The sequence below is a fragment of the Heptranchias perlo genome, chromosome 15, assembly GCF_035084215.1.
Source record: "Heptranchias perlo isolate sHepPer1 chromosome 15, sHepPer1.hap1, whole genome shotgun sequence".
Classification (NCBI taxonomy): domain Eukaryota; kingdom Metazoa; phylum Chordata; class Chondrichthyes; order Hexanchiformes; family Hexanchidae; genus Heptranchias; species Heptranchias perlo.
Window position 1 is genome coordinate 65,437,413 of NC_090339.1, and position 22,357 is coordinate 65,459,769.

At 51.2% G+C, this 22,357-nt stretch overlaps 2 protein-coding genes across 3 annotated transcripts in view; one reads left to right on the forward strand and one right to left on the reverse strand.

The window, feature by feature from the left end:
• The window catches only part of map7d3 (MAP7 domain containing 3), a 99,515-nt gene extending 82,731 nt beyond the window's left edge, over positions 1-16,784 (forward strand). The window contains 5 exon segments of the mRNA XM_067997338.1: positions 4,494-4,547; positions 5,116-5,185; positions 5,712-5,868; positions 13,393-13,676; positions 14,649-16,784. Of these exon segments, the coding sequence (XP_067853439.1) occupies positions 4,494-4,547; positions 5,116-5,185; positions 5,712-5,868; positions 13,393-13,676; positions 14,649-14,656 (573 nt within the window). The 3' untranslated portion in view covers positions 14,657-16,784.
• Positions 16,785-18,172: 1,388 nt separating this feature from the next.
• Positions 18,173-22,357, reverse strand: part of fhl1a (four and a half LIM domains 1a) — a 93,033-nt gene continuing 88,848 nt past the window's right edge. For both annotated transcript variants that reach the window (XM_067997340.1, XM_067997339.1), the window contains exon 6: positions 18,173-19,350. In XM_067997340.1, coding sequence (XP_067853441.1) covers positions 19,199-19,350 — 152 coding nt within the window. In that variant the 3' untranslated portion in view covers positions 18,173-19,198. The remainder of the gene's footprint in view (positions 19,351-22,357) is intronic.

Genomic DNA, 22,357 nt, shown 5'->3' on the forward strand with positions numbered 1-22,357 from the left:
CCCCTCTCTCTACAATGACCGTACAGCCTCTCATTCCCCTCTCTCTACAATGACCGTACAGCCTCTCATTCCCCTCTCTGTACAATGACCGTACAGCCCCTCATTCCCCTCTCTGTACAATGACCGTACAGCCTCTCATTCCCCTCTCTCTATAATGACCGTACAGCCTCTCATTCCCCTCTCTCTACAATGACCGTACAGCCCCTCATTCCCCTCTCTCTATAATGACCGTACAGCCTCTCATTCCCCTCTCTCTACAATGACCGTACAGCCTCTCATTCCCCTCTCTCTACAATGACCGTACAGCCCCTCATTCCCCTCTCTCTACAATGACCGTACAGCCTCTCATTCCCCTCTCTCTACAATGACCGTACAGCCTCTCATTCCCCTCTCTCTACAATGACCGTACAGCCCCTCATTCCCCTCTCTGTACAATGACCGTACAGCCCCTCATTCCCCTCTCTGTACAATGACCGTACAGCCCCTCATTCCCCTCTCTGTACAATGACCGTACAGCCCCTCATTCCCTTCTCTGTACAATGACCGTACAGCCCCTCATTCCCCTCTCTGTACAATGACCGTACAGCCCCTCATTCCCCTCTCTGTACAATGACCGTACAGCCCCTCATTCTCCTCTCTGTACAATGACCGTACAGCCTTTCATTCCCCTCTCTCTATAATGACCGTACAGCCCCTCATTCCCCTCTCTGTACAATGACGTACAGCCTTTCATTCCCCTCTCTCTATAATGACCGTACAGCCTCTCATTCCCCTCTCTGCACAGAGTACATTGTACAGAGAGGGGAATGAGGTGGAATGCAATCTGAAAGAATAACGGAAGTGTAGAGAGGTTCCCTCTAATTTTTATTGGCCATGTGTGGAATGAATTTGTGTTTGTGCACCGATATAAAGGCTGTGTGCAGCATCGTAAAAATAAATCACCACTTTAATAGAACATCTTTTTAGGAAACATTATTCAGGGTAAATAACAAACAGAACAAATGTACAAATAATTAATAATTGTAACAATGTAATATATTGGCTGATAAATGTATATAATTTATGAAATGGGTTTGTTAAGTTGCACTAGGATTGAGCAGACCCGTCTCATAAGAACATAAGAACATAAGAAATTGGAGCAGGAGTAGGCCAATCGGCCCCTCGAGCCTGCTCCGCCATTCAATAAGATCATGGCTGATCTGATCCCAACCACAAATCTAAAGAACACAAGAAGTCGGAGCAGGACCCGGCCACATAGCCCCTGGGCCCTCTCCGCCACCCACAGGGCATTGACCGATCCGAACTCAGCTTCATGTCCAATTTCCTGCCCGCTCCCCATAACCCCTAATTCCCTTTACTTCTAGGAAACTGTCTATTTCTGTTTTAAATTTATCTAATGATGTAGCTTCCACAGCTTCCTGGGGCAGCAAATTCCACAGACCTACCACCCTCTGAGTGAAGAAGTTTCTCCTCATCTCAGTTTTGAAAGAGCAGCCCCTTATTCTAAGATTATGCCCCCTAGTTCTAGTTTCACCCATCTTTGGGAACATCCTTACTGCATCCACCCGATCAAGACCCTTCACAATCTTATATGTTTCAATAAGATCGCCTCTCATTCTTCTGAACTCCAATGAGTAGAGTCCCAATCTACTCAACCTCTCCTCATATGTCCGCCCCCTCATCCCCGGGATTAACCGAGTGAACCTTCTTTGTACTGCCTCGAGAGCAAGTATGTCTTTTCTTAAGTATGGAGACCAAAACTGTATGCAGTTATATTTTATTAAAAATTATCAGATGGGAACGATTCCAATCAGCTTTTTATTGAAACAGCTTAATGACTGATTCAAACAGAAATAAATCATGCGCAATCGGAATATTTAAATTGAGTCAGAAATACCAAACAGCTGTCAAATCAGTCAGAGTGAATTTGGGGCTAGGGAACAGTTTAATTAAAGCTCCCCCCTCTCTGAATCCCCCCCCCTCTCTGCCTCCTCCCCTCTCCCCCTCTCCTCCCCTCCCCTTTGAAAGTTATTATTGAATCTGCTTCCACCGCCCTTTCAGGCAGCGCATTCCAGATCATAACAACTCGCTGCATAAAGTGTTTTTTCCTCATGTCGCCTCTGTTTCTTTTGCCAATCATCTTAATTCTGTGTCCTCTGGTTACCGACCCTTCTGTCACTTTGTTTCTCCTTATAAAAAGAGGATTGTAGGGCTGGACAAGGTTACAGCCATAGACAGGGTTAGAAGGGATTTGACGAGAGGATGAGAATTTTAAAGGCAGAAGCCACCAAAATAGACAGCCATTTCCCCCAGTACAGAATGTGACTCAAGACTAACCGGGAGAATGTTACTTTAATTACTAAAGGCACAGAAAAGGTGAGACATTGTCCCTCTAAATATCACAAATTGATGCAATATGAGGGCGAAATCAATCTCTGAACCTTTAACTAACAGCACTTGGAAAGAGGGGAATGAATGACCTTTAAACACCTGGTCCATTTGGCAATAAAAGTGTCTGAAACTCATTATACGACCTCCAAGAAAACAAAATACTGATAAATATTAAACTGTTTTCTTGACAAAAGAAATTTCGATTTAGCTTTTAAAAGATAAATAGTTTTAACGGGTTCACACGAACTCACCGACTCAGGTTCCACCCCTCAGGCACCGCGATTGGTGCAGAACACGCTGCTCCCTTGGTCCTCCGGCCTGACCTCTCTTCCTATTGGTTCCCGGGGCAATCAATCACCATTCGCCAACATTACACTGCAGGATGAAGTTGAGGGGCTCAGGAAGAAAAAATTAGACCTTGAATCCGGGGCCGGAGCCACGGAATCGGACACTCGGACCTCCGGACACTCCCCAGCACCAGAGGCAGAGCCCGCCTGGGGCTGGAGCACTGGGGGACCTGGGAGGCAGGGCTGGAGCACTGGGGGACCTGGGAGGCAGGGCTGGAGAAGGGCCTGGGGTCCGGGCACTGGTCAGTGTGGGAGAGGGTCCTGGGGACCGGTCAGTGTGAGAGAGGGGCTGAGAGCACTGGTTTGGTGCGTGGACTGAACGCCCACAACAGTCTGCTGCGAGGCTGCGCACGCCCAGCTTAGAGGGAACAGTGGTGTAGAGTGGAATCAGTGAAACAGCAGATAGGATTGGATGTTGAGAGGAGAAAATGGACCTATTTTCTTATGATTAGCACGTTAGTATTTACAAACAAGTCTATTGTTGCTTTAATTTAAGTGGAATCTCTGTAGATTGGAATTGACTCCCAGGTGACGTGGCAGTGAGAGATTGGAACCGAGCTACCCCTCTGGTAGCTGAGTAATGTGTTGCCCTGAGCCAAGCAGTATTCCAGGATCCTATCGAGCAGCAACCTGGCACACTCGATAGAACCTGCGAGTGAGGCCTGGGGTTCCTCCCACTCGGCACCAGATAGCACCCTGACTGCCGGGGTTAACCAGTTAGGGCGGCCCTAGCTGAACAAGCATTGCACAGCTTACCAGCGCTCTGCTCATCAGTTACTTGGTTTTAACTGGCTTAATTCCAGCTGCATCTCTGCACTCACTTGTGGTACCTATACCTTGATTCTTGGCAGCTTGTACTTAAATTCTCTGGGTGTGGGTAAGTGGAGAATGTCTCTGCAGGGAGAGTGTGTGCACTCCACAGCAGGCCAATAGCAACTACTTACCAGTAAATAAGGAAAAAACTGTTATGTGGAGAGATTGGAGAAGCTGGGATTGTTCGCCTTAGAGCAGAGAAAGTTATGGGGAGATTTAATAGAGGTTCAAAATCATGAAGGGTTTTGATAGAGTAAATAAGGAGAAACTGTTTCCAGTGGCAGGAGGGTCGGTAACCAGAGGGGACAGATTTAAGGTAATTGGCAAAAGAGCCAGAGGGGAAATGAGGAAACATTTTTTTGTGCAGCGAGTTGTGATGATCTGGAATGCGCTGCCTGAAAGGGCGGTGGAAGCAGATTCAATAATAACTTTCAAAAGGGAATTGGATAAATACTTGAAGGGGAAAAATTTGTAGGGCTATGAGGAAAGAGCAGGGGAATGGGACTAATTGGATAGCTCTTTCAAAGAGCCGGTACAGGCACGATGGGCAGAATGGCCTCCTGTGCTGTATCATTCTGTGATGAATTCTCACCAGTTGGTTTGAAGATGCTTAAATATAGTGATGTTTCTACATGTCAGGCACACAAATGATTGAAGAAATTTCTTCGACTTGCTTGCTGCTAAGCTGTCCTGCCCGTGTGTCTGTAATGCAACTTTAACTGTAGCAACTGTGCTTCTGTGGAATCACAGCTTTGTAATTATGAGAAGGAAATAGTTTAGTCTCAGTCAGCTGGAACTAGTCCTGCTGGAACGTTAATATTACTGGCTGCAAACTTTTTCATTCTTCCGTTCATGTAGCATTTATTTCCTTTGGACCAATGGGTATGAATGTTTTATACAAATTCCTGCTGTCCCACATAAGTAAATGCTTTCCTTCAACAGAGAATTGAAGAGATTATGAAGAGAACGAGGAAGGGTGATCAAGGTGAATCCAAGGTAATGGACTTGGAACTGTTTTGTGTTTCTGATGTCCGTTCTTCAAACTTTAATTATTTTCGTGCTGGCTGCTGTCCCCGAACAGCAGTGCAGAACTGAAGATCAGTGTGCAACTTGTTCGCGGGTTTATGCCCCAGAGTTGGTTTAGTTTGTCGTTAGATTTCTCTGCCATGTTGTGTGCCTCGTGCCGTGCGTTTCCCAGACGGTTCCAGTTCATTATATTTTCAGGAGCTCCTTGCTCAATGTTACAACTAAAGGGCTTTCAAACAACTAAACAGGTGATAGTTGCAAAACTCTATACACCACGGAAAATTATCACTAGTCAAAACCGTGAATGAAGATCGGCGAAACACACAAAAATGTGAGCGAATTTAACTTTCTGATTTGCGTTCTGAGAGTTGGGATGAAATTAGAAAACTGTCCTTGCAGTTATACTATATTACAGTGGATGAGATTCTCACTTGTAACCCTGTGTGGCTGTCGATGTGGAGCCCAGGGCTGAATTCACAAAGAGAATTGTTATATAAAGAACATACAAACAGTAACCTAATTGATAATGTTCCCACAGAAGGATGAACGGTCTGCGGCTGAAGAAAGTAGTGAGGATGAGCCCAGAAACGAGGATGCGGATGAAGTGGGTGAGTGGCTCGGAGCACATTTTACCACTGGGTCGCGGGTGTTAAATTAAGATTGCTTTAAATCACTGGTTCTGTACGAGACCCTCTGAGAATGCTGACACTCCTGAACCCCCACCCTTCTTTCCCCAAACTCTCCGTGATGCCTGACTCCAGCCACTTGTGCATTTCTTCCCCCCTCACCCCGCTCTTGATGGCATGCCTTCAGCTGCCTAGGTTCAGCTCTGCAATTCCCTTTCTTTTAAGACCCTCCTTAAAACCCACCCCTTTGACCAAGTCAGCCCTCCGAATCTCTGCTTCTTTGACTTGCCGTCAGTTTCTCTCATACTTCTGACGCACCTTAGGGCATTTTCCTACAATTGATACTTTCGCATTTTCTGCCTCGCTGTGTCCCATATATAAATAATACTAACTGCTATCAAGGATGTACTTTTAAAAGTGTTTTTTGGTTTGAAGCAAACCAAAGGTGCAAATGAAACTGTCAAAGTAACTACTCCATTTCTCCCTTATGGTTTTTATATTTCCTTAGATAGCATCAATGGAATCGATGAGCTTCAAGATATTGCACAAGAATGTGCAGAGTTGTCCGATGAAGCTATAGCAGATGAGGTAACGGAGCTGAATGGTATAGACCAGACTAATAACAGTGGGGACCGTTTGCATGATGACCAGCCAGTGGATGCAAGGTAGGTTCTTGTGCCTTTAGTTCACAGTTAGAGAGTTCGTGCAGCATCACAATCAATCTAAAAAGAGACGAGACAGGTTCATGTTTGAGGAGTTCTGACAAAGGGTTTACACCTCAACTGTTAACCCCTGTCTTCACTTTCTGATGGACTTACTGTGCATTTCCAGCATTTCTGTTTTAGATTTCCAGCAATTGGAATAACTTGTTTTAATCGGGTTTAATCTATTTTGACCCACATGTCAAACACTGAACTGTTTAAAAAAAAAAAAAATTTAAATCCTTCTTAAAACTGCATTTGTCCATTGGTCTGCAATCGGGTGTCTTTATCAGCCTTAGAATTTCCTTTGGAAATCTTTTACTTTGATGCTGTTCAGATTGACTTGAACTGCTTAACACGTCATTAATGCATTGCTGCTGCCCATACCCTGTCCCCTTGACCATCGCCCCTGTCCCCTTGACCATCGCCCCTGTCCCCTTGACCATCGCCCCTGTCCCCTTGACCATCGCCCCTGTCCCTTTGACCATCGCCCCTGTCCCCTTGACCATCGCCCCTGTCCCCTTGACCATCGCCCCTGTCCCCTTGACCATCGCCCCTGTCCCCTTGACCATCGCCCCTGTCCCCTTGACCATCACCCCTGTCCTCCCCGACCATCGCCCCTGTCCTCCCCGACCATCGCCCCTGTCCTCCCCGACCATCGCCCCTGTCCTCCCCGACCATCGCCCCTGTCCTCCCCGACCATCGCCCCTGTCCTCCCCGACCATCGCCCCTGTCCTCCCCGACCATCGCCCCTGTCCTCCCCGACCATCGCCCCTGTCCTCCCCGACCATCGCCCCTGTCCTCCCCGACCATCGCCCCTGTCCTCCCCGACCATCGCCCCTGCCCCCCCCGACCATCGCCCCCGCCCTCCCCGACCATCGTCCCCGACCATCGCCCCCGCCCTCCCCGACCATCGCCCCCGCCCTCCCCGACCATCGCCCCCGACCATCGCCCCCGACCATCGCCCCCGACCATCGCCCCCGACCATCGCCCCCGACCATCGTCCCCGACCATCGCCCCCGCCCTCCCCGACCATCGCCCCCGCCCTCCCCGACCATCGCCCCCGCCCTCCCCGACCATCGCCCCCGCCCTCCCCGACCATCGCCCCCGCCCTCCCCGACCATCGCCCCCGCCCTCCCCGACCATCGCCCCCGCCCTCCCCGACCATCGCCCCCGCCCTCCCCGACCATCGTCCCCGACCATCGCCCCCGACCATCGTCCCCGACCATCGCCCCCGCCCTCCCCGACCATCGCCCCCGCCCTCCCCGACCATCGCCCCCGCCCTCCCCGACCATCGCCCCCGCCCTCCCCGACCATCGCCCCCGCCCTCCCCGACCATCGCCCCCGCCCTCCCCGACCATCGCCCCCGCCCTCCCCGACCATCGCCCCCGCCCTCCCCGACCATCGCCCCCGCCCTCCCCGACCATCGCCCCCGCCCTCCCCGACCATCGCCCCCGCCCTCCCCGACCATCGCCCCCGCCCTCCCCGACCATCGCCCCCGCCCTCCCCGACCATCGCCCCCGCCCTCCCCGACCATCGCCCCCGCCCTCCCCGACCATCGCCCCCGCCCTCCCCGACCATCGCCCCCGACCATCGCCCCCGCCCTCCCCGACCATCGCCCCCGCCCTCCCCGACCATCGCCCCCGCCCTCCCCGACCATCGCCCCCGCCCTCCCCGACCATCGCCCCCGCCCTCCCCGACCATCGCCCCCGCCCTCCCCGACCATCGCCCCCGCCCTCCCCGACCATCGCCCCCGCCCTCCCCGACCATCGCCCCCGCCCTCCCCGACCATCGCCCCCGCCCTCCCCGACCATCGCCCCCGCCCTCCCCGACCATCGCCCCCGCCCTCCCCGACCATCGCCCCCGCCCTCCCCGACCATCGCCCCCGCCCTCCCCGACCATCGCCCCCGCCCTCCCCGACCATCGCCCCCGCCCTCCCCGACCATCGCCCCCGCCCTCCCCGACCATCGCCCCCGCCCTCCCCGACCATCGCCCCCGCCCTCCCCGACCATCGCCCCCGCCCTCCCCGACCATCGCCCCCGCCCTCCCCGACCATCGCCCCCGCCCTCCCCGACCATCGCCCCCGCCCTCCCCGACCATCGCCCCCGCCCTCCCCGACCATCGCCCCCGCCCTCCCCGACCATCGCCCCCGCCCTCCCCGACCATCGCCCCCGCCCTCCCCGACCATCGCCCCCGCCCTCCCCGACCATCGCCCCCGCCCTCCCCGACCATCGCCCCCGCCCTCCCCGACCATCGCCCCCGCCCTCCCCGACCATCGCCCCCGCCCTCCCCGACCATCGCCCCCGCCCTCCCCGACCATCGCCCCCGCCCTCCCCGACCATCGCCCCCGCCCTCCCCGACCATCGCCCCCGCCCTCCCCGACCATCGCCCCCGCCCTCCCCGACCATCGCCCCCGCCCTCCCCGACCATCGCCCCCGCCCTCCCCGACCATCGCCCCCGCCCTCCCCGACCATCGCCCCCGCCCTCCCCGACCATCGCCCCCGCCCTCCCCGACCATCGCCCCCGCCCTCCCCGACCATCGCCCCCGCCCTCCCCGACCATCGCCCCCGCCCTCCCCGACCATCGCCCCCGCCCTCCCCGACCATCGCCCCCGCCCTCCCCGACCATCGCCCCCGCCCTCCCCGACCATCGCCCCCGCCCTCCCCGACCATCGCCCCCGCCCTCCCCGACCATCGCCCCCGCCCTCCCCGACCATCGCCCCCGCCCTCCCCGACCATCGCCCCCGCCCTCCCCGACCATCGCCCCCGCCCTCCCCGACCATCGCCCCCGCCCTCCCCGACCATCGCCCCCGCCCTCCCCGACCATCGCCCCCGCCCTCCCCGACCATCGCCCCCGCCCTCCCCGACCATCGCCCCCGCCCTCCCCGACCATCGCCCCCGACCATCGCCCCCGCCCTCCCCGACCATCGCCCCCGCCCATCGCCCCCGCCCTCCCCGACCATCGCCCCCGCCCATCGCCCCCGCCCTCCCCGACCATCGCCCCCGCCCTCCCCGACCATCGCCCCCGCCCTCCCCGACCATCGCCCCCGCCCATCGCCCCCGCCCTCCCCGACCATCGCCCCCGCCCTCCCCCCCCGCCCTCCCCGCCCATCGCCCCCGCCCTCCCCGACCATCGCCCCCGACCATCGCCCCCGCCCATCGCCCCCGCCCATCGCCCCCGCCCTCCCCGACCATCGCCCCCGCCCTCCCCGACCATCGCCCCCGCCCTCCCCGACCATCGCCCCCGCCCTCCCCGACCATCGCCCCCGCCCTCCCCGACCATCGCCCCCGACCATCGCCCCCGCCCTCCCCGACCATCGCCGGTTCCCAGGCCTCCAAACACATTTACATTTTAAATCCTCATGTTCAAATCCCTTTAACAACAACTTGCGTTTATATAGCACCTTTAACATAATAAAAAGTCCCAAGGCGCTTCACAGGAGCCAAAGGAGGAGATAATTAGGACAGGTGACTAAAAGCTTGGTCAAAGAGGTAGGTTTTAAGGAGCGTCAAAAAGGAGGAGGGAGAGGTTTAGGGAGGGAATTCCAGAGCTTAGGGCCTGGACAGCTGAAGGCACGGCCGCCATTAGTGGGGGATGGGCAAGAGACCAGAGTTGGAGGAACGGAGAGATTTCAGAGGGCTGTAGGGCTGGAGGAGGTTATAGAGATAGAGAGGGGCGAAGCCATGGAGAGATTTGAACACGAGGATGAGGCACTCTAGTCCCACCATATCTCTGCCAAGGACTTGAATTCATGGCTTGCAGGACTGTCACTATCAGCTGTTACAGTTCTTACCATGCATCCCACAAGTCTCAAATGTTTTTATGGTTTACAGCGAGAGCACCCATTCATAGAGCATATCAGGTCGTGATGTTAATATGGATTGTGCGTCAGAGAACAATGAAAGGAAGTGCACCCTAATTGGTCAGGCTCTTAAGGTTGGAGGAACACGGATACAGTGCAGGTACATAGATCTTTAAAGGTGGGAGTATCCGCATTCAAAAAGGAATCCATTTGAGTTTGTGCAAAATATTAGTTAGGCCGCAGTTGGTGTGTTAACCAAACCTCTGGGCACCTCATTATATACAAGAAATGCTAGAGCTATTGAAAGGATACAGCGAGGATTCAGGAGATTGAGATGAAGAATGAGAGGTTAGAATTATGAAGAAAGGCTTCAAAATTGGGGCCTTTTTTTCACTGGAATAGAGATGATTAAAGGACGATCTGATAGAGGTTTTCAGAATTCTGAAAGGTTTTGAAAGGGTATTTAGTGGAAGACTATTTCCACGAGTTGATGCATCTGTTCCAAGAAGGCATAGATTGAGGATTATCAGTGGAAATATTTTCACCATCAGTCATTAGAATGTGAAAGTAGCTATTAAACTAGAGAAGTATGGGTGTGGGGAGAAAGATAGGGAAATGGGAACAGAGTAGAGTTAGAGAGCAAACGCCAACTCAGGTCCAGTAGTCCACATAATGGTCTCCTGTGCTATAATTTCTGATCCTAAAAGCTCCCACTTTTGGGAGCAGTGGAAGTAACTGGAATTTGTTTACTGTATTAAATTTCAAAACCAACATGAGCTTTTTCTGAGGTAACTTTACTGATCAAAACAATGTAGGTTACTCTTTCAGTTGTTTAGCAATTACAGCATGTTGCATGGATGATAAATAAAACTTTCCACTTGAAATTTGACTTTATTTGATCTTTATATTTTGATGTATTCTAAATTGTTGCACCAGCTGTGCTTTATGTTCATCTCAGAGCTCTTTAAAAACAACTATGATTAAAGAGACAACAGAAATTCTGGAAGGACTGTACCATTACTCAAGTTTGGAAGAAGTTCTGAATAAAAATCCTGAATTTTAAACATTTGATTAAGCTGGCCCTTTTAGTAACATTAAGTACTGTTGCAGAGATATTTGGTAAAGAAGGAAAGATGCAAATGTAATCTTAAATATTTATTTCTTTGCCCTTACTATAAAAACCCACACAGTAAACAGAAATGTTTGTTATATGCAGGTGTTTGTTTATATAACTATGGATGGTGTGTGAAGAACAGGTTTATTATCTGCCTGTAGTTTATTATCTGCCTGTCGTGGGGAAGCAAAACAGTTTCTTTTCCAGAACCTATCAAAAAGCACTTCTGTTTTTCAGCTGATTTATTACAAACATCTTTTCACATCCCTTTGAACTCCAACTGACATGAACGCAGTTCTGACCCCCCCCAGCATCTCCCCGCTCCCACCCCATGACAGCGTAACCTTTGACTCAGTGAGCAATGCCTTGGGAGATCTACTAGTAACCATACAAAGATCCAAAATTAATAGTTACAAATATTTGCACTTTTTTTTGGTTCCCCTCGCATTATTTTGGAAGTTTTAGGATTTGTTCCAGCGAGGGCTTGGAATCTCCTCCTTCCCTCCTCCCCTTGAAGATTTTTTTTCTCTCTGTTCAGGAAACTCCTGCAGTGAAGAGGCGGGGCAGCCTGAGACTAGGTTTCTGTCACCCTTCACCTTACTGCTGGGATGTCCAGAACAGTAACCTGGCGATGAATCTTCCTCTCCAATGTGAAGAGGTGCCTAGTGTCTGAACTGCCTGCCCACTGCAGACTGCCTGAGATAAAGAACTCTGGGGCCTGAAGGAACCAAATCTGTACCCATGTACACCGTGTCATGGCCCTCCAAAAGCACCATCTGAATTTTAGTAATGTTGATGATTAAGTTTATGTCTCTGTGTGTTAATTACATGGGCCCAGGTTATCTTGTATAAGTATGGACTTTTCCCTTGTTCTGTGAAAAGTTTTGTTCATGTGTGTTTACATGAATGGCAAGATGCATTGCATGAGGAGGTGACAAATAGCTGCTTAACTCAGTGTGGCACGCTCAAGTTTTCAGTCAGGAGGTTGTGGGTTTAAAAACCCCACTCCTGGGCTTTAGCACATAATCCAGGCTGATATTTCAGTGCAGTGCCTGGGGAGCGCTGCACGCTTGGAAGTGCCATCTTTTGGATATTAAACTCGTCTGGTGGTTCAGGTGCCGTTTAATTCATCTCGCTGATTGTGGGATGTTGCTGTGCACAGAATGGCTCAAGTTTACCCACCTAAGCATGATTACAGTCGAAACACGGGGCGGGGCGCGATGGGCGAGGCGCCGGGGCGGGGTCGACGGGCGAGGCGCCGGGGCGGGGTCGACGGGCGAGGCGCCGGGGCGGGGTCGACGGGCGAGGCACCGGGGCGGGGTCGACGGGCAAGGCACCGGAGCGGGGTCGACGGGCAAGGAGCCGGGGCGGGGTGGATGGGCGCGGGGCCGGGGCGGGGTGGATGGGCGCGGGGCCGGGGCGGGGTGGATGGGCACGGGGCCGACGGGCGAGGCACCGGGGCGGGGTCGACGGGCGAGGCACCGGAGCGGGGTCGACGGGCGAGGAGCCGGGGCGGGGTGGACGGGCGCGGGGCCGGGGCGGGGTGGATGGGCACGGGGCCGACGGGCGAGGCACCGGAGCGGGGTCGACGGGCGAGGAGCCGGGGCGGGGTGGATGGGCGCGGGGCCGACGGGCGAGGCACCGGGGCGGGTTCGACGGGCGAGGCACCGGGGCGGGTTCGACGGGCGAGGCGCCGGGGCGGGTTCGACGGGCGAGGCGCCGGGGCGGGTTCGACGGGCGAGGCGCCGGGGCGGGGTCGACGGGCGAGGCGCCGGGGCGGGGTCGACGGGCGAGGCGCCGGGGCGGGGTCGACGGGCGAGGCGCCGGGGCGGGGTCGACGGGCGAGGCGCCGGGGCGGGGTCGACGGGCGAGGCGCCGGGGCGGGGTCGACGGGCGAGGCGCCGGGGCGGGGTCGACGGGCGAGGGGCCGGGGCGGGGTCGACGGGGCCGGGGCGGGGTCGACGGGCGCGGCACCGGGGCGGGGTCGACGGGCGCGGGGCCGGGGCGGGGTCGACGGGCGAGGCGCCGGGGCGGGGTCGACGGGCGAGGGGCCGGGGCGGGGTCGACGGGCGAGGCACCGGGGCGGGGTCGACGGGCGAGGGGCCGGGGCGGGGTCGACGGGCGAGGGGCCGGGGCGGGCCCAACGGGGCCGGGGCGGGGCCGACGGGCGAGGGGGTGGGGTCGACGGGCGAGGCACCGGGGCGGGGCCGACGGGCGAGGGGGCGGGGTCGACGGGCGAGGCACCGGGGCGGGCCCGCGGCTGTGATGAGGCAATGTATAAATACAAGCTTCTCTCGTAGTCTGTTTCACCTTGACGAGTTGCACAAAACCCACCTGAGGCACGTTCACAGATTAAACAATTAAAGTATAGAGAAGTGGAACAGAATTGAGAGACTCGTGGCCTTTTTGTAGCTTTCATTGGCAAATCCTTAATCTAACTAAAACCAGATAAATATGAAGCTAGAAATGTATTTTTTTTCAAGGCAAAAATCACTGAGTAATCACATCAAGAATTAAAAGTTCTTTGTTCACCTCTCTGGTTTATGTCTTTTTTGTTCCTCTCCTTTCTAAGCGCTATGCCAAAGGAAGACTGTGTTGTGTCGGAACTTTTACGTGTAAATGAAGTAGATCAAAGTGTTGGACATCAGAATGGGAAATCGAGTACATGGATCCTTGAGGAGTTTATTGATCTCGGTGTTTGTTCGAAGACCGCCAAATTAACTGTAGCTCCCTGCGATGCTGATGACTGTAACCAAAAGTTGATCGATGCTGCTAGCATTCCCGAGAGTCATATCATTGCACTTGAAGAGAATGGAGGAGTGACATCCTTGACCAAATCTCTTGAGGAACCGTCAGGTACCGTTTGATTCAACACTTTCTGAAAGTGATTTCAGGAATAGAGTTGCAGTTTGTCCTATTTCTCAGGACATTTAAAGTTGTCCCTGTCACCAAGTTCAATTTAAGTTGTTAGAAAATGGGGGTACAGTAATGTAGTGGTTATTTTACTGAGCTAATATTTATCCCTCCACCAACATCACTAAAAAAAAAACAGATTATCTGGTCATTATCTCATTGCTGTTTGTGGGATCTTGCTGTGCGCAAAAACTGGCTGCCGCATTTCCTACATTACAGCAGAGACTACACTTCAAAAGTACTTCATTGGTTGAAAAGCGCTTTGGGGTGTCCCGAGGCCGCGAAAGGCGTGATAGAAATATAAATCTTCCTTTTTCTTTCTAATAACCCAGAGAACGTGAGTTCAAATCCCACCATGGGCAGTTTCAGAATTTGAATTCATTTTTTTAAAATCAGGAAATAAAAATCTGGTCTTAGTAAAAGTGACCATGAAGCTGTCGGATTGTTGTTAAAAACCCAACTGGTTCACTAATGTCCTTTAGGGAAGGAAACCTGCCGTCCTTACCTGGTCTGGGCCTATATGTGACTCCAGTCTCACACCAACATGTTGACTCTTAACTGCCCTCTGGAGTGGTCCCGTGAACCCCTCAGTTGTCTCAAACCGCTACCAGCGGTTCAAGCAGAAGGCCCACCACCACCTTCTCAGGGCAACTGAGGAATGGGCAATAAATGCTGGCCTTGCCAGCGATGCCCACATCCCCGGAATGAATTAAAAAAATAACGTAGCAACATATTAAGAACTAACAGTTTTGTGCTGAGATTGAACAAAATTACCCACCTGATACCAGCTTTGACTTTTATTGTTTAAAGAGATAGAGGAAACTTTTTAGCATCTGTTCCTTTATTAGTAAAGACTATGTTGTACACCTGTGATATTTTCAGTAGAATGCTGTATAATTTGTTCTATTTTCTCAGAACTCTGAATGTCTTGATTCCGAGCATCACTTATGACTGCACTTGCATATTCAGTATTTTTACTAAGTGCTGAAGGCCTTGTTACATGAAGCTGCTTCTACAGAATTTCTTCGTTTTGCTCAGAAGAATTAACAAGACCATAACAAAGATGGCATGTGAAATGTCAAGTAGGATGCTGATTTGCACCTTTCAAAGTTTCAGGGACTTATTCCTTGACTGCATTGTGCTTTCTCTCGGTAGCTGACAATTGTTTTGATTTTGATGACCTGTTTTTGGCAGTGAGTGTAATCAGTTGAAGTTTCATTCCGTTCCTTACTCTGTATATTGTCTAGCTAGATATTTGGACCACCTTTATTTTCATATTAGTTGAAATTATCTGTAGCCCCCCCCCACCCCCCCATTCTCGCCACACGGATTGGTTTCTTCTGTTGTGTATTGCACACTATATTCATGTTCCATGTTTCTAACTGCAGGGGAAATGGTGCCTAATGGTTATCTCAATGTTTGTAGTTGAATTGTCCTGGTCCCATTTGTTAAAGCTTATTTTTTTAATAAAATGATATAGTTAGAATAATAAACTAGCATAAAATGTGATCTGTGGTTCACAAGAAGTGATGGAGTTGAAGGAGGTTTAACTGTTAATTGTGATTCAGATGTGTGAAATCCATTTGTTTCAGTTGCAAAACCAAACGTGTTTGGGCACATGGTTGATTTTGCAATCCATAAAGTGCTATGCTGTGTGTCCAATCAGTAGTATAATACTCTATAGGGACTGCAGTCTGTGCTTGTGATAGAAAGTAGGAGCTAAATGAAGCATTTGCCCTGTTCCTCACCTGTCACAGTCTTCATTACTTTACATCCTCATTCGCTTTCTCCCCACTCCCCACTCCCCTCTACCCCCTCACTGCTACATCTGGTCCCGGTCCTTTAGGTCAATTCAGCTCAGTAAGAACTGCATTTCAAGGAAATGGAAGAGCTAACAATTTTCAAAGGAAAGAGTTCGGGTAACAGCAGGGGAACGAGAGAGGAGGTTTTCTAATATGAAAATATTGGTTGGTGTTTCATTACAATGTTACCACGTGTGTTTCATGTTGTACTGGAACAGGAAACCATGTTGAGAGTTGAAGTATTTAAACATGCTTCCCTTTCTATGTTCATCCTTCTAGAATATTGTATTTTCAATAAGCCTGCACTACTAATGTACGTTAAGAATGAAATGGCTTCAGTAAGTATGACAGTAGCATCTTAGTATTTACATATAGTTCACTCGTTTTACGGTAAGAATTTTTCTTTGGCTTAATGTATTTAAGTTTCTCCATATATGTGTAAGTATTATTTTATTGTACATATAAAGCAGTATTGGGCTACTGAGACCGTTTCTTAATGAAGGTCTTTTTGTTAAATATTTTTTCTAGCATCTTTCTGTATTCGCAGTGTATCTTTAAGAAACATCCCAAGACAATCCATCAAGAAATGTCAACATTAAACAACCTCTTCACTGTAGCCCTTAACTTGCTAGTTTGATAGCTGTCCATCCTCGGTATATATAAAGCTAAACGGTGACCAGCATGCTTCCTTAGCTCATGAATTGAAATAGCTGCTGCCTTACATGCATTCTTGTTACAGCACTTGCTCCATCTGTTAGTTTACTAAATACTGCCTCCTGATATAAGTTACACTACTGTTACTTGTTAACCTCATCGAAGGGGCCCGCAGTGAATAGCCTGCTTTGCCATATCCACTCCTCTTAAAGGGAAGCCATTACTTATTGGCTGCTTTTTTGGTGTTTAACTGTATCGTTCCAAGTGAGTTGATTGTCTCAGAGACTGAAATTGCTGTTCCTTCCTTTGGTGCAGTTTATAGAAATAGGAATCTTCTGGTCTGTAACAAATGCTGAGAGCAGTCGAGCTCACTGCACGGTGGCATTGTTTTAGACTAGAGCAGTGCCTTAGATGAATCATTTTGTGTATTTTTGTAAGATAGTTAACTTGAAATCTTTGCAGGAAAATGACAATCGCTAACAGAACTACCCTTTTCTTTGCTGTGCAGATGTTGCTTTTGTTCAATGCCCCGTTCACAGCTGTATGTAAATAGCAATATGTGTGTATCATTTAAATAAATTTTACAAGATAAAAATGGCAATGACTTATTTTAATTTTACCCAGAGTAGTGTGTTTCTGGTGTATGCTGTCCTTTAAAGCTATTTTTTTTAATGTACATAAACTGCGTGCAGTTTTTCAATTAATGATCACAGAAGTGAAAGCCTCACCCTGTGAAATCATAGTCACTGTGAGAGGTGTTTGTACTGTAGGGCTCGCCAATCCTCAGCATAGGGTGACACTGCTCCCTGAGAACTGGTAAATCAGTCTGCAGGCAGTCCAGTCCTCCCCGTGTCTGCAGTTAGTCACTGGTTTGTCCTGTTTGAATTTGGTGGGCTCGGAGAATTTGGAACTGAATCTTCTTGGCCCTATGGCCTTATTGGTGGGTAAATCCTACATTACATCGAATCTACTGGCCTATGCCAGTATTTATTCTCCACACCAGCCTCCTCCCTCCCTACAGCTTCCCACCCTGCCCCCATATCCCTCTAATCCATTCTCCCTCATGTACGTATCATGCCTCCCCCTAAATGCATCAATACTCTCTGCTTCAACCACTCCATGTGGCAGTGAGTTCCACATTCTCACCATTCTCCATGTAAAGAACCCCAAGAATCTGCAACTTGAAATATGTGCAGATTATATTCAGATTAACAGGACTGTGGTTTTAAACTTATTACTAGGTCCCCGGGCACCATATGACACACCTATACCGCCCAGGGAAACAAAATCTGAAGACACTGTAGCTGTACAGTGTGCCGTCTGAATGCCCTGCCTTTGAAATTGTAACCTGGAACACTAGTGGGCAAGCATTTATTACATGCGTATGAAATCCCTCCTCCAATTGCTTACAAATGTACAAAGTATTACTGAGCGAGTGTCCCCAGGCCAAACCTCACGCCCCGTTTTGTAAAGGACTGTGATTCTGGGACCAGTAACGCTAACTTAACAGCGAAACCTGTAAATTAGAGACAACTAAGGGACTTGCACCAGGTGTCCTTTATTTGCAGGTGTCCCTATTTTCAAAATGGTCATTGTATGTGCAGTAAATTATTTGGGACTGTCAGCGACTGTCCTTTTATACAGGTTTCGCTCTATAAAGAAAGCTGTGGCTTTCCTGGAGATCAGAATATCGAGAGGGGAAAAGATTCAGGACTTTACCATGTTTACAGCAGGATATTGTGATTTAAGTTGAATGAATTTGTGACTCCCTGAACTAGAGAACACTTGATAAATGTAATAACAATTCAGCAAGAGTCCAGAATGCAAATTCTTTTGTCCTGTTTGCTTTTTCGATGTGTGCCTTGGTGTAATTCAGCTCTCAGCCGTGCTCATCAGTAAAGGAGACAAATTCTGCTCACCTTGGTTTGCATTCTGAAAAAAAAGTAACCCACTGTGTAATTCCATAAACCACACGAGGCTCCCTGGAGGTTTGAAAGTGTTTATTAAAGGGCATGCTCCAGAGAATGCATCTATTCGTCCATACAATATACTGGACAGGGACCGTGCATGCTAACAGGTCACGCTTAATACACCATTAATATAATCCCATTATACATTTCCACACGACAGAAACACTTTGTTACTCATTTCAACAGAAGGAGTTTAAACAGTACTGTGCAAACTGGGAATATAGGGCACATACTGAACTAACTAAGAATATAGGGCACATACTGAACTAACTTCAACTCAGGAGTATAGGCGAGAATCAATGTAAATTAAAATAACACCTGAACATTGGTGTGTTTAAAACGTCACTTGTTTTAAAGCAGGTGGGCACAAACCAAATGTTAAGTAAAATCACTCGACTGTGCACTGGGCTAGGATCACTCAGCATTATCTGCGGAGAAATCTGCTGGGTTCAGAACCTGATGCAGCCAGATCTTTGCATGATCCACAACAAGTACTTTTTTAAAGCATTCCTACTTTTACAGAACATAATCCTGCCAATTTATATACTGGACTTAACTTGATTGAAATTTTAAAACCCTGCATTTCATGCAAAAATGATTTGAAGTGAAGACACACCTGGAGGGGCCTGTTCAGGCGATTGACGCATGCAGTCATACACCAAGTAAATAGCATCCTTTGATTATGAGTTTACATATAATTCCAGCTTTTATTTGCTTTTATTTTTGTGATAAGCTCATCTATAAAGTCACATAATGAAAAGATAAAATATTGCAGGCATTTTAATTAAACTTTGGTAGCTCTGACACATTCTTTTGTAACCTGTGACCATTTTTTGTGTCTGTGGATGATACTTAGCATTGCGGAAAACACACATAGTATCCAACTTGTGAAATGATTGCTAACACGTGCACTTGTACTGCCTTTGAAGCATCTGGTTACCTTTATCGTATTTTAAAAGCCTTGCTGTAAAGGGATAATGTATGTGAGCAGCGGATGCCATTTGAGTGTGTTTCCCTGCTGGGTCACAGTTTCGGGGTCTTACAGCGTTTTCCCACAGTCGCTGCAGTACACATCCCTGTTGTGGGTGACAAAAGGCTTGTTGGCCAGGGAGCTGTAGCACTTCTTACACTTGAAGCACTCATTGTGCCACTGACGGTCTTCAGCCGTCACCACCTCAGCCCCTCCGAACCCTAGTGAAAGGCAAACATCGGATATTAAAGCAATATCGGACGTGTTTGGTTCACAGTGAAACTGTGAGCAGTATATATAAAATAAAAACTGAAAACACTGGCAATAAACAGCAGTCCGGTCACCATTTGAAGGGGGGAGGGAAGGTCGTAGGGCTGGGGGAGGTTACAGAAATAGGGGCGAGAGGCCATGAAGGGATTTAAACGTGAGGATGAGAATTTTAAATTTCAAGCATTGGCTCTGAGCTTCCCCAATGTAGGTCAGTGAGCAGAGGGGGGGTGATGGGCGAACAGGACTTGGTGCGAGTTAGGATACAGGGCAGCAGAGCTTTGGATCAATTGAAGTTCATGGAGGGTGCAAGATGGGAGGCCGGCCAGGAGAGAATTGGAATAGTCGTGTCCGGAGATAACAAAGGCATGGATGAGGGTTTCAGCAGCAGATGAACTGAGGGAGGGGCGGAGACGAGCGATGTTACGGGGGGGGGAGTAGGCGGTCTTGGTGATGGAGCGGATATGTGGTCAGAAGCTCATTTCAGAGTCAAATAGGACGCCAAGATTGTGAACAATCTGGTTCAGACTAAGAGGATGGAGTCGGTGACAAGGGAACGGAGTTAATGGCCGGGACCAGAGACAGTGGATGGAGTCGGTGACAAGGGAACGGAGTTAATGGCCGGGACCAGAGACAGTGGATGGAGTCGGTGACCGGGGAACAGAGTTAATGGCCGGGACCAGAGACAGTGGATGGAGTCGGTGACCGGGGAACAGAGTTAATGGCCGGGACCAGAGACAGTGGATGGAGTCGGTGACCGGGGAACAGAGTTAATGGCCGGGACCAGAGACAGTGGATGGAGTCGATGACCGGGGAACAGAGTTAATGGCCGGGACCAGAGACAGTGGATGGAGTCGGTGACCGGGGGAACGGAGTTAATGGCCGGGACCAGAGACAGTGGATGGAGTCGGTGACCGGGGAACAGAGTTAATGGCCGGGACCAGAGACAATGGACGGAGTCGGTGACCGGGGGAACGGAGTTAATGGCCGGGACCAGAGACAGTGGATGGAGTCGGTGACCGGGGAACAGAGTTAATGGCCGGGACCAGAGACAACAGCTTCAGTCTTCCTAATGTTCAACTGGATAAATTGCGATTCATCCAATAGTGGATGTCAGGCAAGCAGGCTGACAGCTCTAAGGTGGTGGTGGTGTCGAACTGGGTGTTGTCAACGTACGTGGATAATGTCAGCAAGAGGCAACATGTAGATGAGGCAGAGGCCAAGGATAGATCCTTGGGAGACTCGAGGTAAAAGGGCAGAGAGAAGTCATTGTTAGAGATACTCTGGCTACAATCGGATGGGTAAGAGTGGAACCAAGTGAGGGCCGTCCCACTGAGCTGGACAACAGGAGAGTTGTTGGAGGAGGATAGTGTGGTTAACTGTTAATGGCTGCAGAGGACGAGGGGGGACAGTGCACCGTGATCACACTCACACAGGACGAGGGGGGACAGTGCACCGTGATCACACTCACACAGGACGAGGAGGGACAGTGCACCGTGATCACACTCACACAGGACGAGGGGGGACAGTGCACCGTGATCACACTCACACAGGACGAGGGGGGACAGTGCACCGTGATCACACTCACACAGGACGAGGGGGGACAGTGCACCGTGATCACACTCACACAGGACGAGGGGGGACAGTGCACCTTGCTCACACTCACAGGACGAGGGGGGACAGTGCACCGTGATCACACTCACAGAGGACGAGGGGGGACAATGCACCGTGATCACACTCACACAGGACGAGGGGGGACAGTGCACCGTGATCACACTCACAGAGGACGAGGGGGGACAGTGCACCGTGATCACACTCACAGAGGACGAGGGGGGACAGTGCACCGTGATCACACTCACAGAGGACGAGGGGGGACAGTGCACCGTGATCACACTCACAGAGGACGAGGGGGGACAGTGCACCGTGATCACACTCACACAGGACGAGGGGGGACAGTGCACCGTGATCACACTCACACAGGACGAGGGGGGACAGTGCACCGTGATCACACTCACACAGGACGAGGGGGGACAGTGCACCGTGATCACACTCACACAGGACGAGGGGGGACAGTGCACCGTGATCACACTCACACAGGACGAGGGGGGACAGTGCACCTTGATCACACTCACACAGGACGAGGGGGGACAGTGCACCGTGATCACACTCACACAGGACGAGGGGGGACAGTGCACCGTGATCACACTCACACAGGACGAGGGGGGACAGTGCACCGTGATCACACTCACAGAGGACGAGGGGGGACAGTGCACCGTGATCACACTCACACAGGACGAGGGGGGACAGTGCACCGTGATCACACTCACAGAGGACGAGGGGGGACAGTGCACCGTGATCTCACTCACACAGGACGAGGGGGGACAGTGCACCGTGATCACACTCACACAGGACGAGGGGGGGACAGTGCACCGTGATCACACTCACAGAGGACGAGGGGGGGACAGTGCACCGTGATCACACACACAGGACGAGGGGGGACAGTGCACCGTGATCACACTCACACAGGACGAGGGGGGACAGTGCACTGTGATCACACTCACACAGGACGGCTTTTGTGGCTTTGATTAGGGCCGTGGCAGGGCCGGAAACATGATTGGGAGAGGTTCAAACGGAGTTGCCTCCCAAATCATCGTCCATCTTTCTGCGATGACATGTTTGAGGACTTTGCAGAGGAAAGGGAGATTGGAGATGGAATGGTCGTTTGCGAGGACAAAAGGGTCGAGGGTGGCTTTTGAGAAGGAGGGTAATGGATGATGGCGGTTTCGAAAGGAAGGGGAATCTGAAATTAGGGAACTATTTGCAATATCAGCACAGGGCCCAGGAAGAGAAGTTGGCTGGTCAGCTGTTAATGGGAATGAGATCAAGGGAGCTGGAGGTGGGTTTCATGGACAAGAGGAGCTCGGAGAGGGCTGTATTTATATTGTGCCTTTCATGACCCGT